This window comes from Antechinus flavipes, chromosome 3, assembly GCF_016432865.1.
Source record: "Antechinus flavipes isolate AdamAnt ecotype Samford, QLD, Australia chromosome 3, AdamAnt_v2, whole genome shotgun sequence".
In the NCBI taxonomy this organism is placed as follows: domain Eukaryota; kingdom Metazoa; phylum Chordata; class Mammalia; order Dasyuromorphia; family Dasyuridae; genus Antechinus; species Antechinus flavipes.
This window is the reverse complement of record NC_067400.1, coordinates 405,871,838-405,892,027: the sequence shown is the minus strand read 5'-3', so window position 1 is coordinate 405,892,027 and position 20,190 is coordinate 405,871,838. Positions and strand designations below refer to the sequence as shown.

Genomic DNA, 20,190 nt, shown 5'->3' with positions numbered 1-20,190 from the left:
TCATATACTTAATACCTGGGTGACCCTGAGCAAGTTACTTACTCTCTCTTAGCCTTAGTTTTTTCATCTATAAAATATAAATAACAATAGCACCGACTTCATAAGATTGCTATCAGCAGCAGCATTATAATATATGTAGTACTGCACACCTTTTCTCTACTTCTTCTGAGTAGGATATGTGTGACAGTCTAGTTATGAGTTTTAGCCCACCACATATTACTGAGGTTATATATATCTCTTTTTTTGGGGGGGGACCTCTAGTTCTTTTTGCCTAAAAGGTTTTACTATTAACTCTTTTCTTGAATTTGTCTTTGTGAACCTAATGGGTGTCTTACCTGCTATTTTCTTGATTCTAGTTTCTCAATTCCTTGGATGCCAGAGAGATATATTTTGAAATAATGCATCATCTTCCAGATTTTGAAATACTCTCTGCAGATTCACTAAAGGTAATGTGTGATATTTAATTACACTAACAGCTGATGGCATTTCAAGTAAGATTAAACTGTTTAAAAATTGCCAGTTTGTATATTCTATCACTTTGGTGCACATAAAGGTTTAGAAGTAGCCTAAACTAAGAACTTAAAAAAATTATTAGTCAAATTATTCTAGGAGTGTTACTTATTATACCCTAGTTATCAGTACCGATCTAAACATTTATTTCCATCTCTACCTTACCCTTCCATATCTTTCCTGGGAAAGCTGAAAAATGTATCTTTATTCCAGTTCATCTCCTAGTAAAGTCTTCACTAATAAGAATTTCTTTACATTTTCATTGCTACCTGACATTTAGGCTAAAGTTTGCTTGATATTATGCAGGTAATCTATTGTATTATATCAAAGAGAATGAATTTATAAAATGAACATTTGAATAGACTGACAGTTTGGAAAAGTTTATTTGAAATAAAAAATTAAATAATGTGAATCTTTTAAGAGCTAGAAATGAAGAGTTGGTATTTAGTTTCCCCATATTCTTTTTTGTCATTTTCAAGGATCGATTGGCTCATCATAGATGGCTGCTCTTCTTTCAGTTTGGAAAAAATGAAAATTCAAATGCTCATGACTTAAAAAAGTTAAAATTTTTTCTTAAAAAGGAACATATTCAGGTGAGAAAGCATGTCTCTATGTTATGTAAGTATAATTGTACTTTAAGTGATCTCAAGAATCAAAAATATCAGATTTACTTGAAATTCTCTTTTCAAGCATCCTGGTTTTGTTTTGGTTTTCCATTCCAAATTTTAAGAGATATAATTGTTAGTGGTTAAAATGCATTTCCTTCAAGAGTTGCCCTTGTGATTAGTTTCACTTTATTAAAAAAAAATTATTAAAAGCAATAAAATGGGAAACAATGACTTTTAAAATTTTCTTTTTAAAAAGAGGGAGTAGACAATTATGTATTAATAGTACAATATTATTTTAGGACATCCTTATAATTTTAAAATTTTTGCTAGATATTAATAGGTTTTTCCTAAGATTCAAATAAATTTTCTTTTTTTTTTTTTTAGGTTGGCAGGTTTGATTGTCTTTCTGAACCAGATACCTGCCGTAAGTTTTATGTTCATCAGCCATCTGTGGCAGTCTTTAAAGGTAAAGGAACTGAAGATTATGAAATTCATCATGGTAAGAAGACGACAATATATAAAACTTAAGTTACCTTTATTTTAAATGGTACTTTAATCTTCATACTACTATAATTTTATAGATCATTAACTTTTTATTTATATAAATATAGCTATAATTCTTCCTTTTGGTTGTTTCATAATTTCATGACATCTAGCATATAGTAAGCCATATATAAATGCTTGTTCCTTTCTTCTTCCCTATGGATATATAAAACAACATCATGAAAAGAGTGTTTCACTGAAAGTTAGAAGACCTACATTCCAACCCTGGTTCTACCAATGAATTTTAGTTATGTATATGTGGAAATTATTTATATAACTTGTGTGAACCATAGTTTTCCCATTGGTTAAGTGAAGAAATAGAAGATTTATATGCCAAAGCAGTTAAACTACTAATTTATTTTTCAGCAGTCTCTTTAATAGATAATTGACAATGACTTCCATTGACTTTGGAGTCAGATGACCTTGATTCAAATCCTCCTTCTGATCCTTAAATACCTAGGTGACCTAAGACAACCCCTTTAATGTTATGAAACCTTAGTTTTCTCATCTGTAATATGAGAAGGTTGGACTCTCTTCAGTCCTTTCTAGTTCTAAATCAATGATTTTATAATCTTGTGGCATTCTTTAACTATAGATTTCAAGTTATTAAGAATTCCATACAGGGAATTGGTACAAAGTACAGTAGGGAATAAAATTGCATTAAAGTGAAATAAAGAGCTGAAATCAAATCTTGATTAGGTTGTCATCCTATATTTAATGTTTTAAATATAGAAAGCTTTGAATATTTTCTATATATATGAAAAGTAGTGGTAAGAATTTCTTTTCATTCATTTTCAAAGGAAAGAAGATCCTGTACCATATACTTGCTTTTGCTAAAGAAAGTGTTGACTCTCATGTTGTCACGCTTGGACCTCAAAATTTTCCTGACAAAGAAAAAGAACCATGGCTTGTTGATTTCTTTACACCTGTAAGTAAGTTATGTTTCTATCTTACTTTTTTCAAATTAAAAAAAATTGGAGTATTTATTTTGTTGAAATTGTTTCTTTTTTAACAAAAACATCTTTGTTTAATTTGTGTCATATATATTTAGTAAATGCTTATTAATTGATTTCAGTGTGGAGTTCCATAATGACTACTCCCATGCACTGTACCATTTAATTCAGTCAGACATTTTCACTTTTATTAACAAATTAATATCCGTGAATATGTATTTCAAAGAATAATTTGATTACATGATATACAGTGGAAAAAACAGCATGTTTTAATGAAAAAAGCACTAGATTAGGAAGACCTGATTTCAGTCCTTTCTCTTAGCCAATTCCTTTAACCCTTGGTGTGATCTTCAGATAATTTTCATATAGTATAAAATTATAGCTAGACTGTCTATCTGTGAATATACACTAGTGAAATAACAGGTGTTTGATTAACTTATAACACAGAGTTCTCAGTGCATTTTACAGAATAGGTATTTAAATGTACATAAGAGAAATAACTACTTAACTAATTTGTTATTTATTTTCTCTTTCCTACTGATAATTACTTACTTTTTCTTTTAAGTGGTGTCCACCCTGTCGAGCCTTGTTGCCAGAGTTACGGAAAGCATCAAAGCATCTAAATGGGCAGCTTAAATTTGGCACCCTTGATTGTACAATCCATGAAGGTCTCTGCAACATGGTATGGTTTAAATGTAAAAATAAATGATTTTTTTTTTCTAAGCAGAAAACATTACAACAAATGAGCTTCTTTAAAAGTTTTGTTAGTAAGAAAAATCTTATCATGTTAGCAAAAATTTTTGTTGACTAGATAGGGCTTTGAGAAATATTAAAATTAAAGACTTATAATTTGTTAAATGAATAAAAAGTTAAACAGTTTCTAAAATACATTAAAGCTGCATTATAATTCATTATTATATGAATTTGGATGCCCTTTAAGTCAAAAATACAAACACTTTTAGAACAGTATAAACATAATGACATGGTTTGTCTAATAGGTATGTTTTAGCCCGAAAAATAACTTTGCAAATGCCTATGGAATTTTGTGAGTAATAAATGTGATTTTTATGTCAAAAGTTTCCCAAAATATAGCTATTAAGCCTCCTTTTGAACTCAGATGACACTTTAAATCTAACAAGATTTGATAGTGTGTTTTAGGGGACACTGAAACATGTACCGCATTCATGATTTCTCTAAGGAAGGACTTTATATATTGCAGGATAAATATCTCAACAGTTGGCAGGGTCTTTATGGAAAGGTGTCCAGTTTCCTATTCATTTGTCCGTGATTTAATGATATTAGAAAAAATTTAAATCCAAGAGCACACTGGAAAATTTGGTTACTAGAAGAGATTGATAGAAAAATACTTAGGATAGAAAGCAAAGGGAACTAATTAAATAAGTTAGTGCCTGACTAAAAGAAATTTAATCTAAAGTATGTAAAATGATTCATTGAGAAATAAATCCCATATTTTATGAGTCGACAGTCTCATTCAGGAAAAAATGTATACTCAAACACCTAATTGCAAGATATAGCTCTAAGAGGAAGGGGAATTACCCCATTTTAGAGATATATAAACTGAAACTTGGAGAGATTAAATAGGTCAATTGAGATCACGTGATTATTAAATTTTAGTTCAGTGCTCTTTTCATCATATTAGCCTATTTCTGACAAATTGTGTTCAATTTGGTGTTTGGATTGTTACATGACACCATCACAAACAATTTTAAAGGTTTTTCTAAATTGCACAGAAAATAATGAGGAAACAGAGATCCTTGACTTTGAAAATAATAAATATTTTTGTCATCTTTACCAGATCCTATCCCTTTGAATTCTGTGACTTGTTTCAATATTTCACAAAAATGGTTCTGGAAGATGCAAAAGTTGTATGATAAAGTTTTGGAAATGTCATAAAAAGAAATGTTTGAATGATCATTAATCATTATCATATTTTTCTCACAAATTTATTGACCTAATGGAATCTTTTTAAAATTATGCTCCTAGTTTAAGTAATCTGTCTTTTCACAAAACAAAATGGATTTTGCGTACAATTATTAAACTTTGATTGTAATGATGCAGTAGTGCTTCCTCTCATGCAGTTTCTCTAAGTTTTTAAACTTTTTTTTATTAAAGACTTGAACTAGCAGCTTTAGATTCATAGATTCAGAAACTTAATATTCTAAAGCTGTGATTATCACCTGAAAGAGATCTGAGACAGATCATTCTTATCTAACTCCATCAAGTTATAAGATGGGGAGCTTATGAACTCATTTATTTTTGCTCTATCCCAGAATCTAGGGTATAGTTACCACTAAGTAAATGTTTGTTAAATTAAATTGAAAAAAAGAATCAGTAATGTACCTAGAGTGAGTTCTAAGCTGATACTCACAGACTATAAAGAAAATAGAAAAAGGCTTCAGGCAAAAAGACCATTTCCAATTATTCAATGCATACCCATAGTACTGAGATAAAAGACCCATTGAAATAGATAATATATAAATCTTAAGAAACTTCACATTTATATTAATTTACCTTTTTCCCAAAACCCATTAAGTGTTCTATTGCTTATCTTTTAAATCTCTATTATATACATCTAATTTCCAGAAATATTTTTAATGTTTTGAATGTGAAGTTAACTGAAAAATAGATTCTTTTATAAGCTGCTAAAATGTTTAGCCATACTATCTTATTTCCATATAGTTTCCATATAGTAGGCTCAAAGATAAGAATTTTTCTCTTTCCTTAGATCAAGAGATCACTGAGGAGTGATTTGTATTCCTATACTACTGTATTTGCACTTGATGAGCACTTTGAATTGTATGATTTTTTTATTGAAATCAAAATATAGGACCTCTGAAAATCATAGTTGACTTAATTTCTATAAGTTTTATTTTATTTGTAAAATTTTCTTTCCATTTGTAGAAAAGAATAAAGGAAAACTGTAAAGATAAATAAATAGGATGGGGAGAGAGTTTTTACTACAATTATAGTGAAAAATATAATAGTTAGCCAGTGGACAAAAACAATGAAATAGTGCTGAGAAACAGAATTTGACATCAAAAACTACTTTTCCCATTGTTCATGAGTTGATGTCAAGAAGCCTTAAAGATAATGTGATATCCTGCCCTTGATAGTCTCTGATAACTTTTCTCTAAAACAATTAATTGAAGCCTTCTATCTGATTATGTCCCCTAGGGCAAGCATTTCAGTAATGTCATTGGATCATGTAGTAGTTACTTATAAACTATGGGTATAGGAAGAGCCATGTTCATGAAAGTTCACAGTAGTGTTTCCAACTTTTTACCCTAGCTAAAATGTCCAGTTACCAATAGCAAAACTCTTAATAAAATCAGGAAGGTTCAAACTTATAATAGATTGGGTTAAAAATGCTAATTCTGTATGTTTATTTATCCTTTCTTTTCTAATAGTATAACATTCAGGCTTATCCAACAACAGTGGTATTCAACCAGTCCAGTATTCATGAATATGAAGGACATCACTCAGCTGAAGAGATCTTAGAATTTATAGAGGTATGTTAAGCTACAGTTTATTACTGCTGTTCATGTGTGTGTGTACTTGTTTGATAAATTCTATATAAATGTTAATATTTTTAAGGCCCCAGAAGCATGAAAACTCAAAGTTAACTCTAAACTTTAAAGTCATGTGAGGGTTCATTATATTTATTTATATAAAAGGTTTAGTGGCAGCTACTAAAGGCATACTAAAAGTGGTAAACTTAAAACTGCTAAACTCAGTACAAGGAAAATTAATACCAGCATTGATTGTATGCTTCAATAGAATCAGTTCATCTCTGCCTAATAAACCAAGCTTCAGTAGACTAAGATGATCAGTTAGTACAATAAGTCCAGTTCCAATATAATGAACCCTGGAAGTGAGGGGACTACTAGGTTGTTACCTAAGTAGGGACAAAGTGGTCCAGGTCAAAACTGGAGCAGGTCAGATTTCCTGAGCTGACCAAAAATGGAATTGAGTCCATGAGTTAATCACTGTATTTCCAACCTAAGTGAGCTAAGAATATCACATCCACCCTGCCCCTTCCATTGTAGGAAAGATGAATTGAATGGGGGCAAACTACTTCATTTTTATCTTTCTATCATCCTCTGCATATACAGTATTTGATACACAGGCTTTATAAATCCTGGTTGGTTAATTGAGTTGAAAGAGTGTGTGTGTAGCAATTAAAGCCTTATTCTCTTATTTCTGCTATATTTAGGATTTGAGGAACCCTTCTGTAATTTCTCTAACACCAGAGACATTCAGTGAACTCGTTAAGAAAAGAAAGCGTGATGAAGTTTGGATGGTTGATTTTTATTCTCCTTGGTGCAGACCATGCCAGATGTTAATGCCAGAGTGGAAAAGGATGGCACGGGTAAAAGAGAATTTTTTTTTTTCCTAAATTTTAATTTTCTTATCCTGTAACTGAAGTTGATGTGGCAGACATAAAATTTAAATGAAAAGCTAAAGATAAAAGTGAAACAGTATTTTACCTATTATTTTTAGCCATGGCATGTCATGAACCTATTTTAGCAATCTGATGAAGCTTATGGCACCTCAAAAAATATTTTAAAATGTATAAAATAAAATACATAGGATTACAAAGAAAGTTAATTAGATTGAAATAAAGATAAATATTTTTCCCATCCAAGTCACAGCCCTCCCCCCCCAAATCAATACACAGACTTCTTGCAGTTCCATGGACCCCAAATCAAGAAAGAGAGCAGTCTTTCTGTTGATATTTCAATACTATTTGAATCACTGCTATTGCTATTCTCTTGTGAAATCAAAAAGCTTTGGAAATTTAAAATGAGAACAGATGTACCATTCATTGTAAAAGTTTTTAGATGTGAAAATTTCATTCTTATCAGATCAACACAATGATAATTAACCAAAAAAACTTGGGAAAGGAGAAGGGACAACAGGTAGATTTTGTTTTCATAATTGAAAAAGAATTTTTATTTAAAAAAAATTAGAAATTAATTTTTTGGGCACACTGCCTGAGAATACAACTATTATTTCAGGATTCTTAAAACTTTCTTTTAATACATCTTCAAAATCTTGACATTACTACTTCGTCTTTTTAATACATTTTTTTACATTTTGAAATTTTGAGCAAGCATGACTATTTGGACCAGTACTGAAAAGACTTTCATTGTGTTATTTGATTTTTAAAAAATCTTTAAATTTTCTTGAAAAGATAAATTAACTTTAAAAGTTAATCTGGAACAATTCCGAGATGAGCTTTGTTAAAATTCAGAGATCTTACATTTTTACTTATTTTGTCGGTTAGGCTTGAATGGTATAAGATCCTTGTGAGAGGACAATTTTTAATGTATTTGTAGTATTGATTAAATTTATTTTAAATTAGATTAATTTTTCTAGTTTAAAAATACTTAGAAAAAATTTATCTCAGTCTTTTCCTTCTAATCATTTTTCAATATTTTTTTTTAAATTTCTTACTTTTCCCTTGTAGTTGTTAAATGGTCTCATCAGTGTTGGCAGTGTAGACTGCCAAAAGTATTATTCCTTTTGTAATGAAGAACAAGTCAAGAAATACCCTGATATCAGACTTTACCCTCCAAAATCAAACACAGCTTATCAATATTAGTAAGTATTTTTTTTTAACTTGTAGGCTTAATAACATGCATCTATATAGTGAGCATTATAGAAGAATTAAATCTTATATTTATTATATTAGGTCGGGGATGATATACAACAGTCATGTGGTTACTATAAAGGCTTTCATTATTGATAAAAACTGTTTTATCTTCAATACCCTGAAAGCTCTGGAAACTATCAGTCTCACTCTAATAATCAGTAATACTGTTTTTACATTGTTCTGCTTTCTGTGCAACATAGCCTTTCTGAATTCAGAATAAATACCTCGCAAAATATAGTATATATGAAAATGCTACCTTTTGATGGTATCTTACCAGTTTTCTTCCAGGAGTAGCATAAGACACAATCTCTAAAGTGAAAGCAATGGATGGTATCTTTTGGCCATCTCATCCATTGCTTTCATTTTATAGATAAATATGTAACAGTATATATATTTATAACATACAAGTATTAAAAAAAAAAAATTGAGGCCCTCAGTAAGCTAACAAACTATTTTGCTCACTGTCCCCATAGAGCTATTAGGATAAGTGAGGTAACTGGAAGTAAATACTTAGTTTCAGAACATTTAAAGCTTTCAGATCACCATCCTATTGACTAAGTACAGGGACTTCAAGATTTAACTATGACCAAAAAATTAACTACTATTAATTCATCCAGAGACTCTCTGAATTTGCAAAAGATATACAAAATCAATTTAAGCCTTTCCAGCTTTATTTATATATAACCTTCAGGAGCTTGCATGCTACTACCATAGTTCTCAAGAATAAAGGGTCACTACTGCTCCTGCTGCTGTTGCTACTACTATTACACAATGGCTCCAACAACAATATCTAGTATTTACATATACTTTAAGGTTTGCAAGTAATGTTGTGATAGTTTTTTATATTCTAGTATCTCAATCTACTCCAAGAAATACAATATTTAAAAGTTTTAAATACATCTAATCTTTTGGTAATTAAAGATATCTAATAGTGTGTGTTTATTTAGAATCAAGTAGCTAAGAGTCGTATAAATGATGGGTTCTACTTTGAGGTGTAGTTTAATTTGCAAAAGTTGTTTAGGGCATCATTTCTTAAAAAGTTTACTTTCAGGATGGGTGGTCTGCAAAGTCAAAAATTATTTTCATTATGCTGTGATATTTTCATTTCTGATGCCATAAATATTGACAAATAGCCCTTATAAACAAAAACTTGGAGGTAAGGCAGTAATACGCGATAATTTTCAAGAATGTAAAAAGGATTTCTGAGACCTAACATTTTTTTTAGAATGATAGAGAATCTTTTGCTATGGGACCATTGGTCCACTGATATGTGGCTCTCTGAAATAAAATGACTGGAGCTAATTTTGAGCAAAAATGAGCATTCTAAGCTAAATAAAGGCAAATCTGGAAATATAGGTAGCATTGTAAAAGCAGTGACTTTTTTCCAAGGATGGTGTGTTAAGATAGTAGGTAAAAATAACTTGATAGTTATATTTTAAAAACAAATTATTTCCTAAATAATAACTCATACTACTTAATAATGAACTTTGACAGTGCTTTTGTGTAACTTTTAAATATATACAGGATACCACTAAACAAGACATCTTGTTGTTTCATCTTTTTTAGTACTTATAATGGATGGGATAGAGATGCATATTCTCTAAGAACCTGGGCTCTAGAGTGAGTAAAATCAGACATTTAAGAACTATCTGTCTTTCTCTTATTTTTATAATTTACTAAAAGTGTCTAATAACAAGTTGATAGCATTTTTTACTTATGAAAATAAGGGAATTTATATAAATGAAGGTGATAATTTATAAAATTATTGTTACACCCAATTTATAAACAATTTCATGAACAGTACAATAGAGATAATGTTATTACATTGAAGTATTTTGAAGATTGTAGGATGTCTTACATTACTACATTTTAAATGTTTTCCCTATTTTTATATGATGGAAAATGGCTTTTGATGGCTTGCCAGATATTTGCCTCAGGTATCCATAGAACTTACACCGCAGACTTTCAATGACAAAGTGTTAGAAGGGAAAGATCATTGGATAGTTGATTTCTATGCTCCTTGGTGTGGACCTTGCAGAAATTTTGCCCCAGAATTTGAGCTTTTGGCTAGGGTAAGTGTTATTCAACTTTTCCACTAATTTGTAATATCTGTTTTAGCCATTAAATAAATAACTATAGATCTCTTCCTCTTTGGTTTACTTTTTTAATGTTAAATACTTTAAAAAATTATTTGAAGTGATTTTTCTGAAATCTGTCTTTAAATTGAGAGAAACTATTTTTTCCCTGTAAAAGAAGTGTGTTCATCTCTATAATACAGGTGATTTAGTTTCTTGAATATTTATGTCTATCAAAGATTAATAGGACTCTACTATTAGAATTACTGTTTTATAGTCATTGATTTTATAACCAAATTTTTAAAGTTTAGAAACATTTTTTTCTCATGTGAGAAAGAGAAAAATCTCTTGGCTTTAGCTGTTAATTTTTCTTTTTGCTTAGTATACCTTTCTCCCCTAAAATTTTATTCTTCTACTTCTTCATTGGTATTCTTAAATTATTTCTCTCCTTCATTATCATTATCTCCCAGTAGATAACCAGTGATTATATATATTTAATATAATTACTTTTTTTCATAATACAGTTATATCATGAAAATTCCAGGAAAAGGGTAAAGCATAATGCAAGCCTTTTAGAGTTTTTCTAAGTTTTCTTATGTAAAATGGGGAGGGAGGGAGGGAGGAAGGAAGCAGTTAGAAGAAAACAAATTTAAAAAAATTTTTTTTAATCCTTTGATAGAGAAAGCTAAAATTTTTATTCTTATCATGGTACATACCCAGGTGAAGCATATTTAAATTGATACTTCCAGGATAAAGCAAAGTAAACATTTTTCCCCCTTTTTAGATTATTAAAGGAAAAGTAAAAGCTGGAAAAGTAGACTGTCAGGCTCATGCTTATACTTGCCAGACTGCTGGCATCAGAGCTTATCCTACTGTTAAATTTTATCCCTACCAAGGAAACAAGGTAAGTATGGTATCTCAACATACTCTTTTTGAACCGTTTAAACTCAGAATGTGATTTGGGACTTTTTAAAAAACTGAGATACTTTCATTCTCTAGATTTTTATTTCTTTGTGCTCTTTTGGAGCATTTTGGTAAGGCAGTAAATATTTATTAAGCACCTCCTGTGTACCTGCAGGAAGCACTAAGGTTACAAAAAGAGGCAAAAGACTGTCCCCACCCCCAAGGAACTCACAGTCTAATAGGAGAGACAGCAAGTAAATAAATATGTTTAAATAAGCTTTAGACAAGATGAATAGAAGAGAAAGAAAATAGAAAGAGAGGAGACACGAGAATCAAGAGATTGGGAGAGGCTTTCTCTAAATGATAAGATTTTCGATGGGACTTTACAAAAGTCAGGGAACAAATGGGCAAAAGTTTGGAAGGGACAACATTGCAGGCATGGGGGATAGCCAGAAAATGCCTAGAACATCCAGGAGGCCAGTGTCAGACTATGTCAAAGAGTGTTTGACAAGGAATAAAGTATAAGAAGACAGGAAAAGGAGGCATGGGGATAGGTTGTAAAGAACTTTGAATGCCAAAGGATTTTTCATTTGTTCTTGGAGATAATAGGGAGGCCCCAGAGTAATCACTTTAGGGATTTAGTGGATGAATGGAGTATCAGTTGGAGTCAGGAGAGATCCAGATTTACCAGCAGGTTATTGTACAAATCTAGGCATGAGTTGTTGAGGATCTGTGCCAGTATGGCAGCAGTATAACAGAAAAGAAGGGAGCATATATAAGAGAAGTTGCAGAGGTCAAATTGATAGAATTTAACAACAGATTGAATTTGGAAGGGAGGAGAGGTAGAAGAAGTAAGAAATAGGAATTGAGGATGACTCCTAGCTTGTGAGTCTGAGGGACTGAGAAGATATGTAAATGGTGGAAAGGTTTTGGGGAAAGGCAATGATTTCCATTTTGGATATAGTTTTAAGTGTCTACTGGACATTTAGAAATGTCAGAAAGGGAGTTGGAGATGTGAGATTAGTGGTGAACTGAAATATTGAGGACAGGATAGATATGAGAACAAGAGTGGTGTTCTGAAAATTATCCAGAAGAGGGTGATCAGCAGTGTCAGAGGCTACAGAGGGTTCAAAAAGGATAAAAATTGAGAAAAGGCCATAAACTTCTTTGTAACTTTAAAGGGCAATGAGTTGGCACAATGAATAGAGCATTGAGCTTGGAATCAGGAAGGCTCATCTTCATGAGTTTAAATCTGGTTAGCTCTATAACCCTGGGCAAATCACTTAATTCTATTTGCCTCAGTTTTTTCATCTGTAAAATGAACTAGAGAAGAAAATAAAAAAGCACCTCTCTTTGTTGAGATAGGATCATGAAAAGTTAGACTGAAATGGCTGAACACCAAATTTCATGATAATAATGAAGTCAGAAGCCAGATTATAGAGTTAAGTTAGTGAAATGAGAAAAAGTGGACAGCTAAATCAAGGAGATTTTAAGCATGTTTACATGATTAGAATATGTCATGAGACTTCCATCTTTCATTTCTCTCCCCTTCACCAATTAAGAGCATTGATTCTGGATTCACAAACATTGTGTTTACCGTCTTTGTCTTCTACGTGACAAGGGAAAAAGTTTCTTCATGTCTCATATGCATTCTTTCTTCTATTAATCCTATCTTTTGTCAGTGCTTTATCCACTATGCTCTTTCTGATGAATGTATTTAGTATTTAAAACTTAATGTCAAACATGTTTCCATTTTTAAAAATTGAAAAGTAATTATTTTTCTAGTTGTTTCCTCTCCTTAGAATGTTGATTCATTAAAGAGGAAAGTAAGGACCATAATTTATGGGCTTTATTTATATTATTTATTATAATTTAGATCTTCAAGGTTTGTTTTGGGCCTTGAAGAAAGTGTGGTATGAAGATCTAAGAATCCCATACTCACTATGTAATTCCAGCCTCAATCACTAACTAGCTACATGATCTTGGACTTAGCTCTGTGATTTTGAATTTAATTTGTGAATTTTTTAATTTCTAAAATTCTTTTTGTCTTTGATATTTTTTTAAAAAATTGTCTCTTTGACATTTAAATAACTACTAGCTTTGTTTAATGATTTTGTGATGTCTAGGAATAGAAGGGAATCAATTATATCCCTTTTTTATTCATACTTGCAAAGAACCTAATTACATACCCTTTTCTTGGTGGTATTTTTCCAATATATAAACATAGTGCCTAGGAATAATAGATTACCGTTCCCTAGGGCTTGCCTGAAATCCCAAATGTTTTAAATCATGATTTCTTAAACTTTATCCACTCAAAAAAATTTTATGTGACCCTGGGTATATAGGTATATAAAATAGGAAGAAAAAAAAGATATTCAACAAGTATGATTGTTAAATCATAATTTCATGAGAACCCATATAAGATCACGAATCACAGTTTAAAAAAAAAAAAAAAAAGGGTTTATATGATAAGGATTATCCAGGCTGTAAAAGCAATAATCATGACAGTGTCATTTGTGTATTACAAATTCAGTTGGTATTAGTTGACTTAGAGCCTTAATGTGAATATTAAGCATAACATAGATATATATGTGTGTATATTTATTACAACTTAATGATAATGAATTTACTATTTAAAAATAGGATGAAATTTTTTATTCTTTGATTTCATTTTATTCCCAGAATTTCTTCATAATGTCAGTACTAGAGTGGGAAGTCTTTTACATTTTTGTGGATCAGTTCCACCAACCTTCTTTTTTGCATATAAGCTAGGAATGATTGTATAACTTTGATTTAGACAATATTGTTGTTAAATGAGCATTTAATTGACTATAGTGTCATATATAAAAGTTAGTAATCATTCCATGCCAGGCTAGGAAAAAACAGCAAATATTGCCTCTTGGTGAAATTTTTTTATATTTAATTTGAGGATTTGACAAATTAATGAATCCTGTATTAAAAACAGTAGCTTTCTTAATTGTTCTTGATGTAGAAATTGGTAGATTTGTGCTACTTTTGTTTTTAAAAAATCTGTGATTTTATTACTGTGAGTAACACTTTTTTTTCATGTTCTCCTGTTGGAATGTTAGCCCTACATCATCATTGTCTGAGCATTGATATAAGGAATTTTTTTTTTTCCTCTTAATCCCTCCTTTAGGTTCAGAAAGTGTGTTTTGCTTACAACTATTTCTTCCCACAATATCTGGGAATTTTCTCTTAAATCTGGTCTCTATCCCCATCCTTTTGCCTGTTGACTTTGATGTTTCTATACAAAATTTGTCAATGTTTATGTGTATTCAGCCCTCCTTTGTCCATTTCAGATAAAAGTGAGGTTCATCTGATGCTCACTTCCTCTACTTATTTCTCCTTCCTTGTTTGCATCATCTTCTCATCTGTCCCAATTATAAGAAATAGCAAATTCCACTCCTTTCTTCCTCCTTTCTGTTCTACTTATTACTTTTATTCCCTTCAAACTCTTAAAATAGACTCAATATACCCTCAAGTCTTCTGTTTTTCTTATTTAACCCCCTCAGTACCATTTTCATCCAGTGGTTCAAATAAATTTACCATTTAGATTTTTTTAACTCTTATATTTACATTCCAAACTCACTATTTCATCTCTGGTCTTTTCATTAGAAATGCTTGGAAATCTTCTGTACCATTAAAGATATATTTTTCTTCTCATGGGATTATACTCAACTTTTCTGGATAAATTATTCTTTCTGTTAGTCTTGTCTCTTGCCTTTTGAAATACAGTACCCCAAGCCTCCTACATCATAATAGAAGCTGCTAAGTCTTGTACGTAAGTTCTTTTTAGATGCTTTCAGTATTATTTTTAGTGACCTCTTTTTCCTATTCTGGCTAACTTTTTGTTAAGTTATATGATTTTCCTAAAACACAAATCTAATTGCATCACTCCCCTACTCAATAAATTCTAGTAGTTTTCTGTTAGCTGCAGGAACAAATGGAAAATGCTATGTTTAGCATTCAAAGCCCTTTATAATTTAGTTCTTTCCTACCTTCCAGTTTTCTTACATCTTACTTACCAACATGTGCTCTTTGATTCAGGAATACTCGCTTTCTGGCTGTCTTCCATATTTGGGTTACTCTCTTCCTCTACTCTGATTACTAACCTCTCTCTGACTCCTGTAACTACTAAATTCCCACCTCCTACAGGCAGCCTTTCCCAAGTCCTCTTAATTCCAATGTCTTCCCTTTGTTAATTATTTTCTATTTATCCTATATGTAGCTTGCTTTGTATTTACAGTATGTGTTTATCTATTTTCTTCCCCATTAGATTGTAAGCTCCGTGAGTGTAGGATCTGTTTTCTTCCTCTTTATATATTCCCAGGGCTTAGCATAGTGCTGGCACATGGTTGGTGCTTAATAAATGTTTATTGAGTTGAACATATGGAAAAAATAATTTTTTTCTACTTTCTCATTGGATTTCTGATCATTATTTGGTGTAAATGAAACTTCAGACCAAATAATTTTGCTGGAATAAGGTATATGGGATCTGGGCAATCATTTTTCTCTTTAGGAAGCAATATTAGTAGAAAGTTTAAATATAGGTCTTTTCTGGGCTTCCCTAAGTTTTATTATTGTTTGTAATATTGTTTTTATGGATAAAATGCTGTCTTATTTCCAAAAAATTGACTTAGAAATAAGTTTTTCAAATTTATTCCATTCATATCTTGGGTTACTACTCAACATTTTGGCCCTAGATGTCATGGTTCCATTGAGCAGCTAAGAAAAGATCATAAGTAATTTTCTTTCAATTTTAGAAAAATATTCTTGGCAAGCAGATAGATATCAGAGATGCAAAAAGTATTGCTGACCTATTAGATGAAAAATTGCAATTTCTAGAAAGTAAAACACATGGAGAGAAATCTAGAAACAAGGTAAGAAATAAATACAATTATTTAATATGATAAAAATTGTCATCTGTAAGAAACTTTGCTAAATGTTACCCAAAATGTATAGTAAAATAAGCAAAACTATTTGAAATAACAAAGTATCTAGAATTTCCATTTGTAAAGCATTCCATAATCAAAATACTTTGTATTCTAAAATACTAAGCGTGTTAAACAAAATATATATATACATATGTGCATTGGAATTTTATTATATATTCTATAGTATTCTAATTACAAAACTTTATCTCTAGTCTATATTGTCTATCCCACTGCCTGACTCTGTTTTTCTTTTTCAAGTAGTAAATTTTCTAGTCTCTGTTCCTTCATGGAGTAGTACATTTTTTCCAATCTTGAAGTTAGACTTTGAAATGGATTTTATGGCCCGGTACCAACATTATACATTATTCTAAATTTGAAAGGAGAGGTGGTGGTTATAATTTAAATATTTATGCTTTCAATAGTGAAGAAAATACTTTCCATATCGGTAGTTTCTTGATTGTTTTATTAGGACCTTGTGATTTTGTCATTGTGGATATTTTCTTTTTTTGACAGATAGATCACTTTATAATTAATTTAGTAGATAATTTTTTAGAGTTACTGTGGCCAAAATAATCATCATCCTGGGGTCAAGCTGATGGTGTATTTCTCTATACCCTCAGCCTTTCCAGTTTTATAAGATCTGCTTCAGTGTGTTCTCTGGCAGTTAAACTTTAGAGAATCCAAAGTCATCTTCATGCCGTACTGGGCACAAGAATAGGACTTCAGGAAGTTTCATTACAGTTGTCTCCAAATGTATTATAAGACCATACATGTACCATGTTAAATACATTTTAAATATGCTCTATCATATATATTCCCTTGAAATAAGGAAAAGTATGATTCCATCAAGTTTGAAATTGCATAATTTCACAACTGATGATGTATTTCTGGTTAACATCAAGGGAATAATTTTGAAAGATTAAATGTTGAGTTGTTTGTACTAATCTAATTGCTTTTTACATTATAAATTTTCCTTTTTGCTTATCTGTCCTTTGTTTTATAATAGGATGAATTATAAGTGAACTTGAAGATGGAGCAGATATAAAGAAAACTGAATCTGTGACATCAAAAGGCTTCATACTTAGAATGTTATTACATTCATAATAGGAATAAATGAACCTTATTTTGGACTCATGATTGTGCTGCCTGAATTCTGTACATATTTGGTGCAGAAGGCTTCGGTTTTTCTGGTAGGGGAACTCTAGACATGAGATTTGGACTCTATTCTACCTGCATTATTCCAGAAATACACAAAGGGATTCCCTTTAGTCTTGTGATCAAACATTTAGAATTGGGATCATAAGGGATTTTGTGATTCTTTTTCAAGCACACTCTTCTTCAGAATTTTGTCTCTACCTATAAACTCCATATGAAAACTACTCAGCATGATTTTAAATATGCAGAAATGTCATTTTCATGGGATTGTGCTATTTAATATAATAACCAGACTCTTTAAAGTGAAGAGTTACTGAATATTTCATCTCCATCCTTCTAAAGGATAAGGAATTTTTTTTCCTCACTTGGAAAAATTAGTTTGCATGATAGATTCATCTCCCAAAGATAAAATGATATCATGGGTTGTTTTATGATCCAGAACATCCAAGAGAAGTTGTATTACAAGTTTATATAAAACTGTTGCTAAACGATTTACTTTATCAGATGTTCAAAATATACATGCATTTTTAAAGTTTATTTTACAATATAATTTTCAAACTTTAATTATTATGTATGTAGTTGAATTTGAAGCATTTCACTGGATTTGTACATTTATCCATTGAATACTTTATGCTATTATTTTGTACAAAAGAGTATTTCCATTGCTCTGTTGTCCCATTTTGTAGACATTTCATTGTTTGGGTTACAAAAATCACTTTCCAGGTTTGTGTTCTTTCTCTATCTCTCTGCTTACGATGGCATTGCCTCTGATTTTACATTGGCTGTTAATTTTCTACCAGCAACTACTGTTTATTCAGATTAGCATTATTGATAACAATATTTGAGATTATTTTTATAAGAAAATTAAGTGAAAAAATAAGGAGAAGAAAGGATATAACTACTGAACTTTTGGGGATCAAAAGCACTTTTTAAAAAACATTTAATGCCAAATACAGTGTGAGTAGGATCTATGTTTCCATTATAAGATTATATGAAATGATAAAACTCTAGGAAAATTGTCTCTCAATTGCTCTGACACTCTCAGGAGACATCTTAATATAGTTTCAGTATAATGAAAACTATTGAATTTGGAGTCAAGAAGACCGGTTCACATCTTGCCTGTGACACTCCTTAAGCTATGTAACAACCACCAGCAAGTCATTTAACCTCTATGAGGTTATTCCTATCTTCCTCACCTATAAAGTGCTTTGTTGTCTACAATACAAAGTTGTGATGCTCAAATGAGATCCCATATATAAAATCACATTAAAATTCTAAATCATTATATTCATGTCAGTTATTATTGTTATGCTTTTACTTTATAATTTTAGACTTATGTTGTTCTCACTCCCTATTTCCAAAGGTGTGTTCCTCAGTAATAATACACTTGTACTTAACAGTTGACAAAGTGTTTGACCTGCATTCTCATTTGATAATCAGAAAAACCCTATAAACTAATTTTTACAAATAAAAGAAGTTAACTAGTTTATAGTTGATATTGGTAATGGAAAAAGAAATGAGCTAATATTCAAAGAAATCCTCTCACAGCTGTAATATGCCTAAAGAATCATAACTTATTTTTTTCTGCTTGTTATAATTTTTTATCTTTAATGATGACTTTATACAATGCCTTCTAGGCATGATTTTTAAATTGCATATTCTGGAAACCAATCATATATAAATACATATAGCTATTCAATAACTCAAGACTGTCATCACTGTTAATATTCATTTAATAGTGATATTTTGAATAGATTATCAGCCTCATAGTAGGTGACATTCATTTATGAGAATAAGGTAGAAATTTGTACAACTGATTAATTGTTACAGTATTTCTGAATTTGAAATACCTAAAGAATTAATCGAGTTATTTAGTATTTATTGACTCTATTAAACCATTACACTGAGGGGTTAGAAAAGAATTTTTAAAATTGACATACTGTACATTCAGTCCCACAGGAGATACATACGTAGGAAATTTGTAACTCACAATTATGGCAATAAATTTTTTTACTCAAATTGATTGCTATTCCAATAATGTATGGGTAAGCTAACAGAAAAGAAAATAATGAGCATCATTGATTAGCCTATTAGTAAATCAGTCGAACTGTCTCTAAAACTTTATAGGACTAAGCTACTACATTTGTATCTCAGGATTGCTTATTTCCAATTCAAAAAAACCAGTGATCATTGTTATTATAGTCTTCTCAAGGTCTGATAGAACTAATGATTTTCACTTCCAGAAGTGTGTACTTATGAATTCTCTCCTAGTGGCAGCATCATTATTGAGAAGTGCTTATTTCTGTCGTCAATATTTTAAGTTAGCACTTATTTCTATGAACTAGACTTTTCATTCTTTTTACAGTGGCTGCGGAAATTGAATGATTGCTAATATAACTCAGATTTTTTTTCTTTGGTTATTAATTATCTATCACAAGCTGAATTTGAACCAATGAATCTAGGTAAAATAAAATAATTGTCTGGTTTTTGTTACAGTTGATATAACTCATTCCCAATTTCCAAGAATTTTTTGGTCTTTTTATATGCTTTTGGCTCAAAAGTGTGTGATTATGATAAAAATAAAATAATTTTTTGTGTAAATAACTTTTTGCATTTTATTATGTTTCCATATATTTTATTTGTTAAACTTTTCCCCAGTGCATTTTAGTAGGTGGATAGTATTTTTTCTTATGAGTCCTTGTGGTGGATCATTATGTTGATCTTTCACAGTTGATTATAATATTCCTGTTACCATGTAAATTGTTCTTTTTCTTCTTACTTTATTGCATCGGTTTATAAACGTTTTCCCAG

At 30.6% G+C, this 20,190-nt stretch overlaps 1 protein-coding gene across 2 annotated transcripts in view; it reads left to right on the top strand.

The window, feature by feature from the left end:
- Positions 1 to 19,983, top strand: part of DNAJC10 (DnaJ heat shock protein family (Hsp40) member C10) — a 37,700-nt gene extending 17,717 nt beyond the window's left edge. For both annotated transcript variants that reach the window (XM_051986081.1, XM_051986080.1), the window contains 13 exons: positions 357 to 446; positions 990 to 1,103; positions 1,503 to 1,617; positions 2,462 to 2,589; positions 3,180 to 3,296; positions 6,043 to 6,144; positions 6,849 to 7,004; positions 8,106 to 8,239; positions 9,858 to 9,911; positions 10,216 to 10,363; positions 11,151 to 11,270; positions 16,054 to 16,170; positions 17,231 to 19,983. In XM_051986081.1, the coding sequence (XP_051842041.1) occupies positions 357 to 446; positions 990 to 1,103; positions 1,503 to 1,617; positions 2,462 to 2,589; positions 3,180 to 3,296; positions 6,043 to 6,144; positions 6,849 to 7,004; positions 8,106 to 8,239; positions 9,858 to 9,911; positions 10,216 to 10,363; positions 11,151 to 11,270; positions 16,054 to 16,170; positions 17,231 to 17,242 (1,407 nt within the window). In that variant the 3' untranslated portion in view covers positions 17,243 to 19,983. The remainder of the gene's footprint in view (positions 1 to 356; positions 447 to 989; positions 1,104 to 1,502; positions 1,618 to 2,461; positions 2,590 to 3,179; positions 3,297 to 6,042; positions 6,145 to 6,848; positions 7,005 to 8,105; positions 8,240 to 9,857; positions 9,912 to 10,215; positions 10,364 to 11,150; positions 11,271 to 16,053; positions 16,171 to 17,230) is intronic.
- Positions 19,984 to 20,190: the final 207 nt, after the last annotated feature.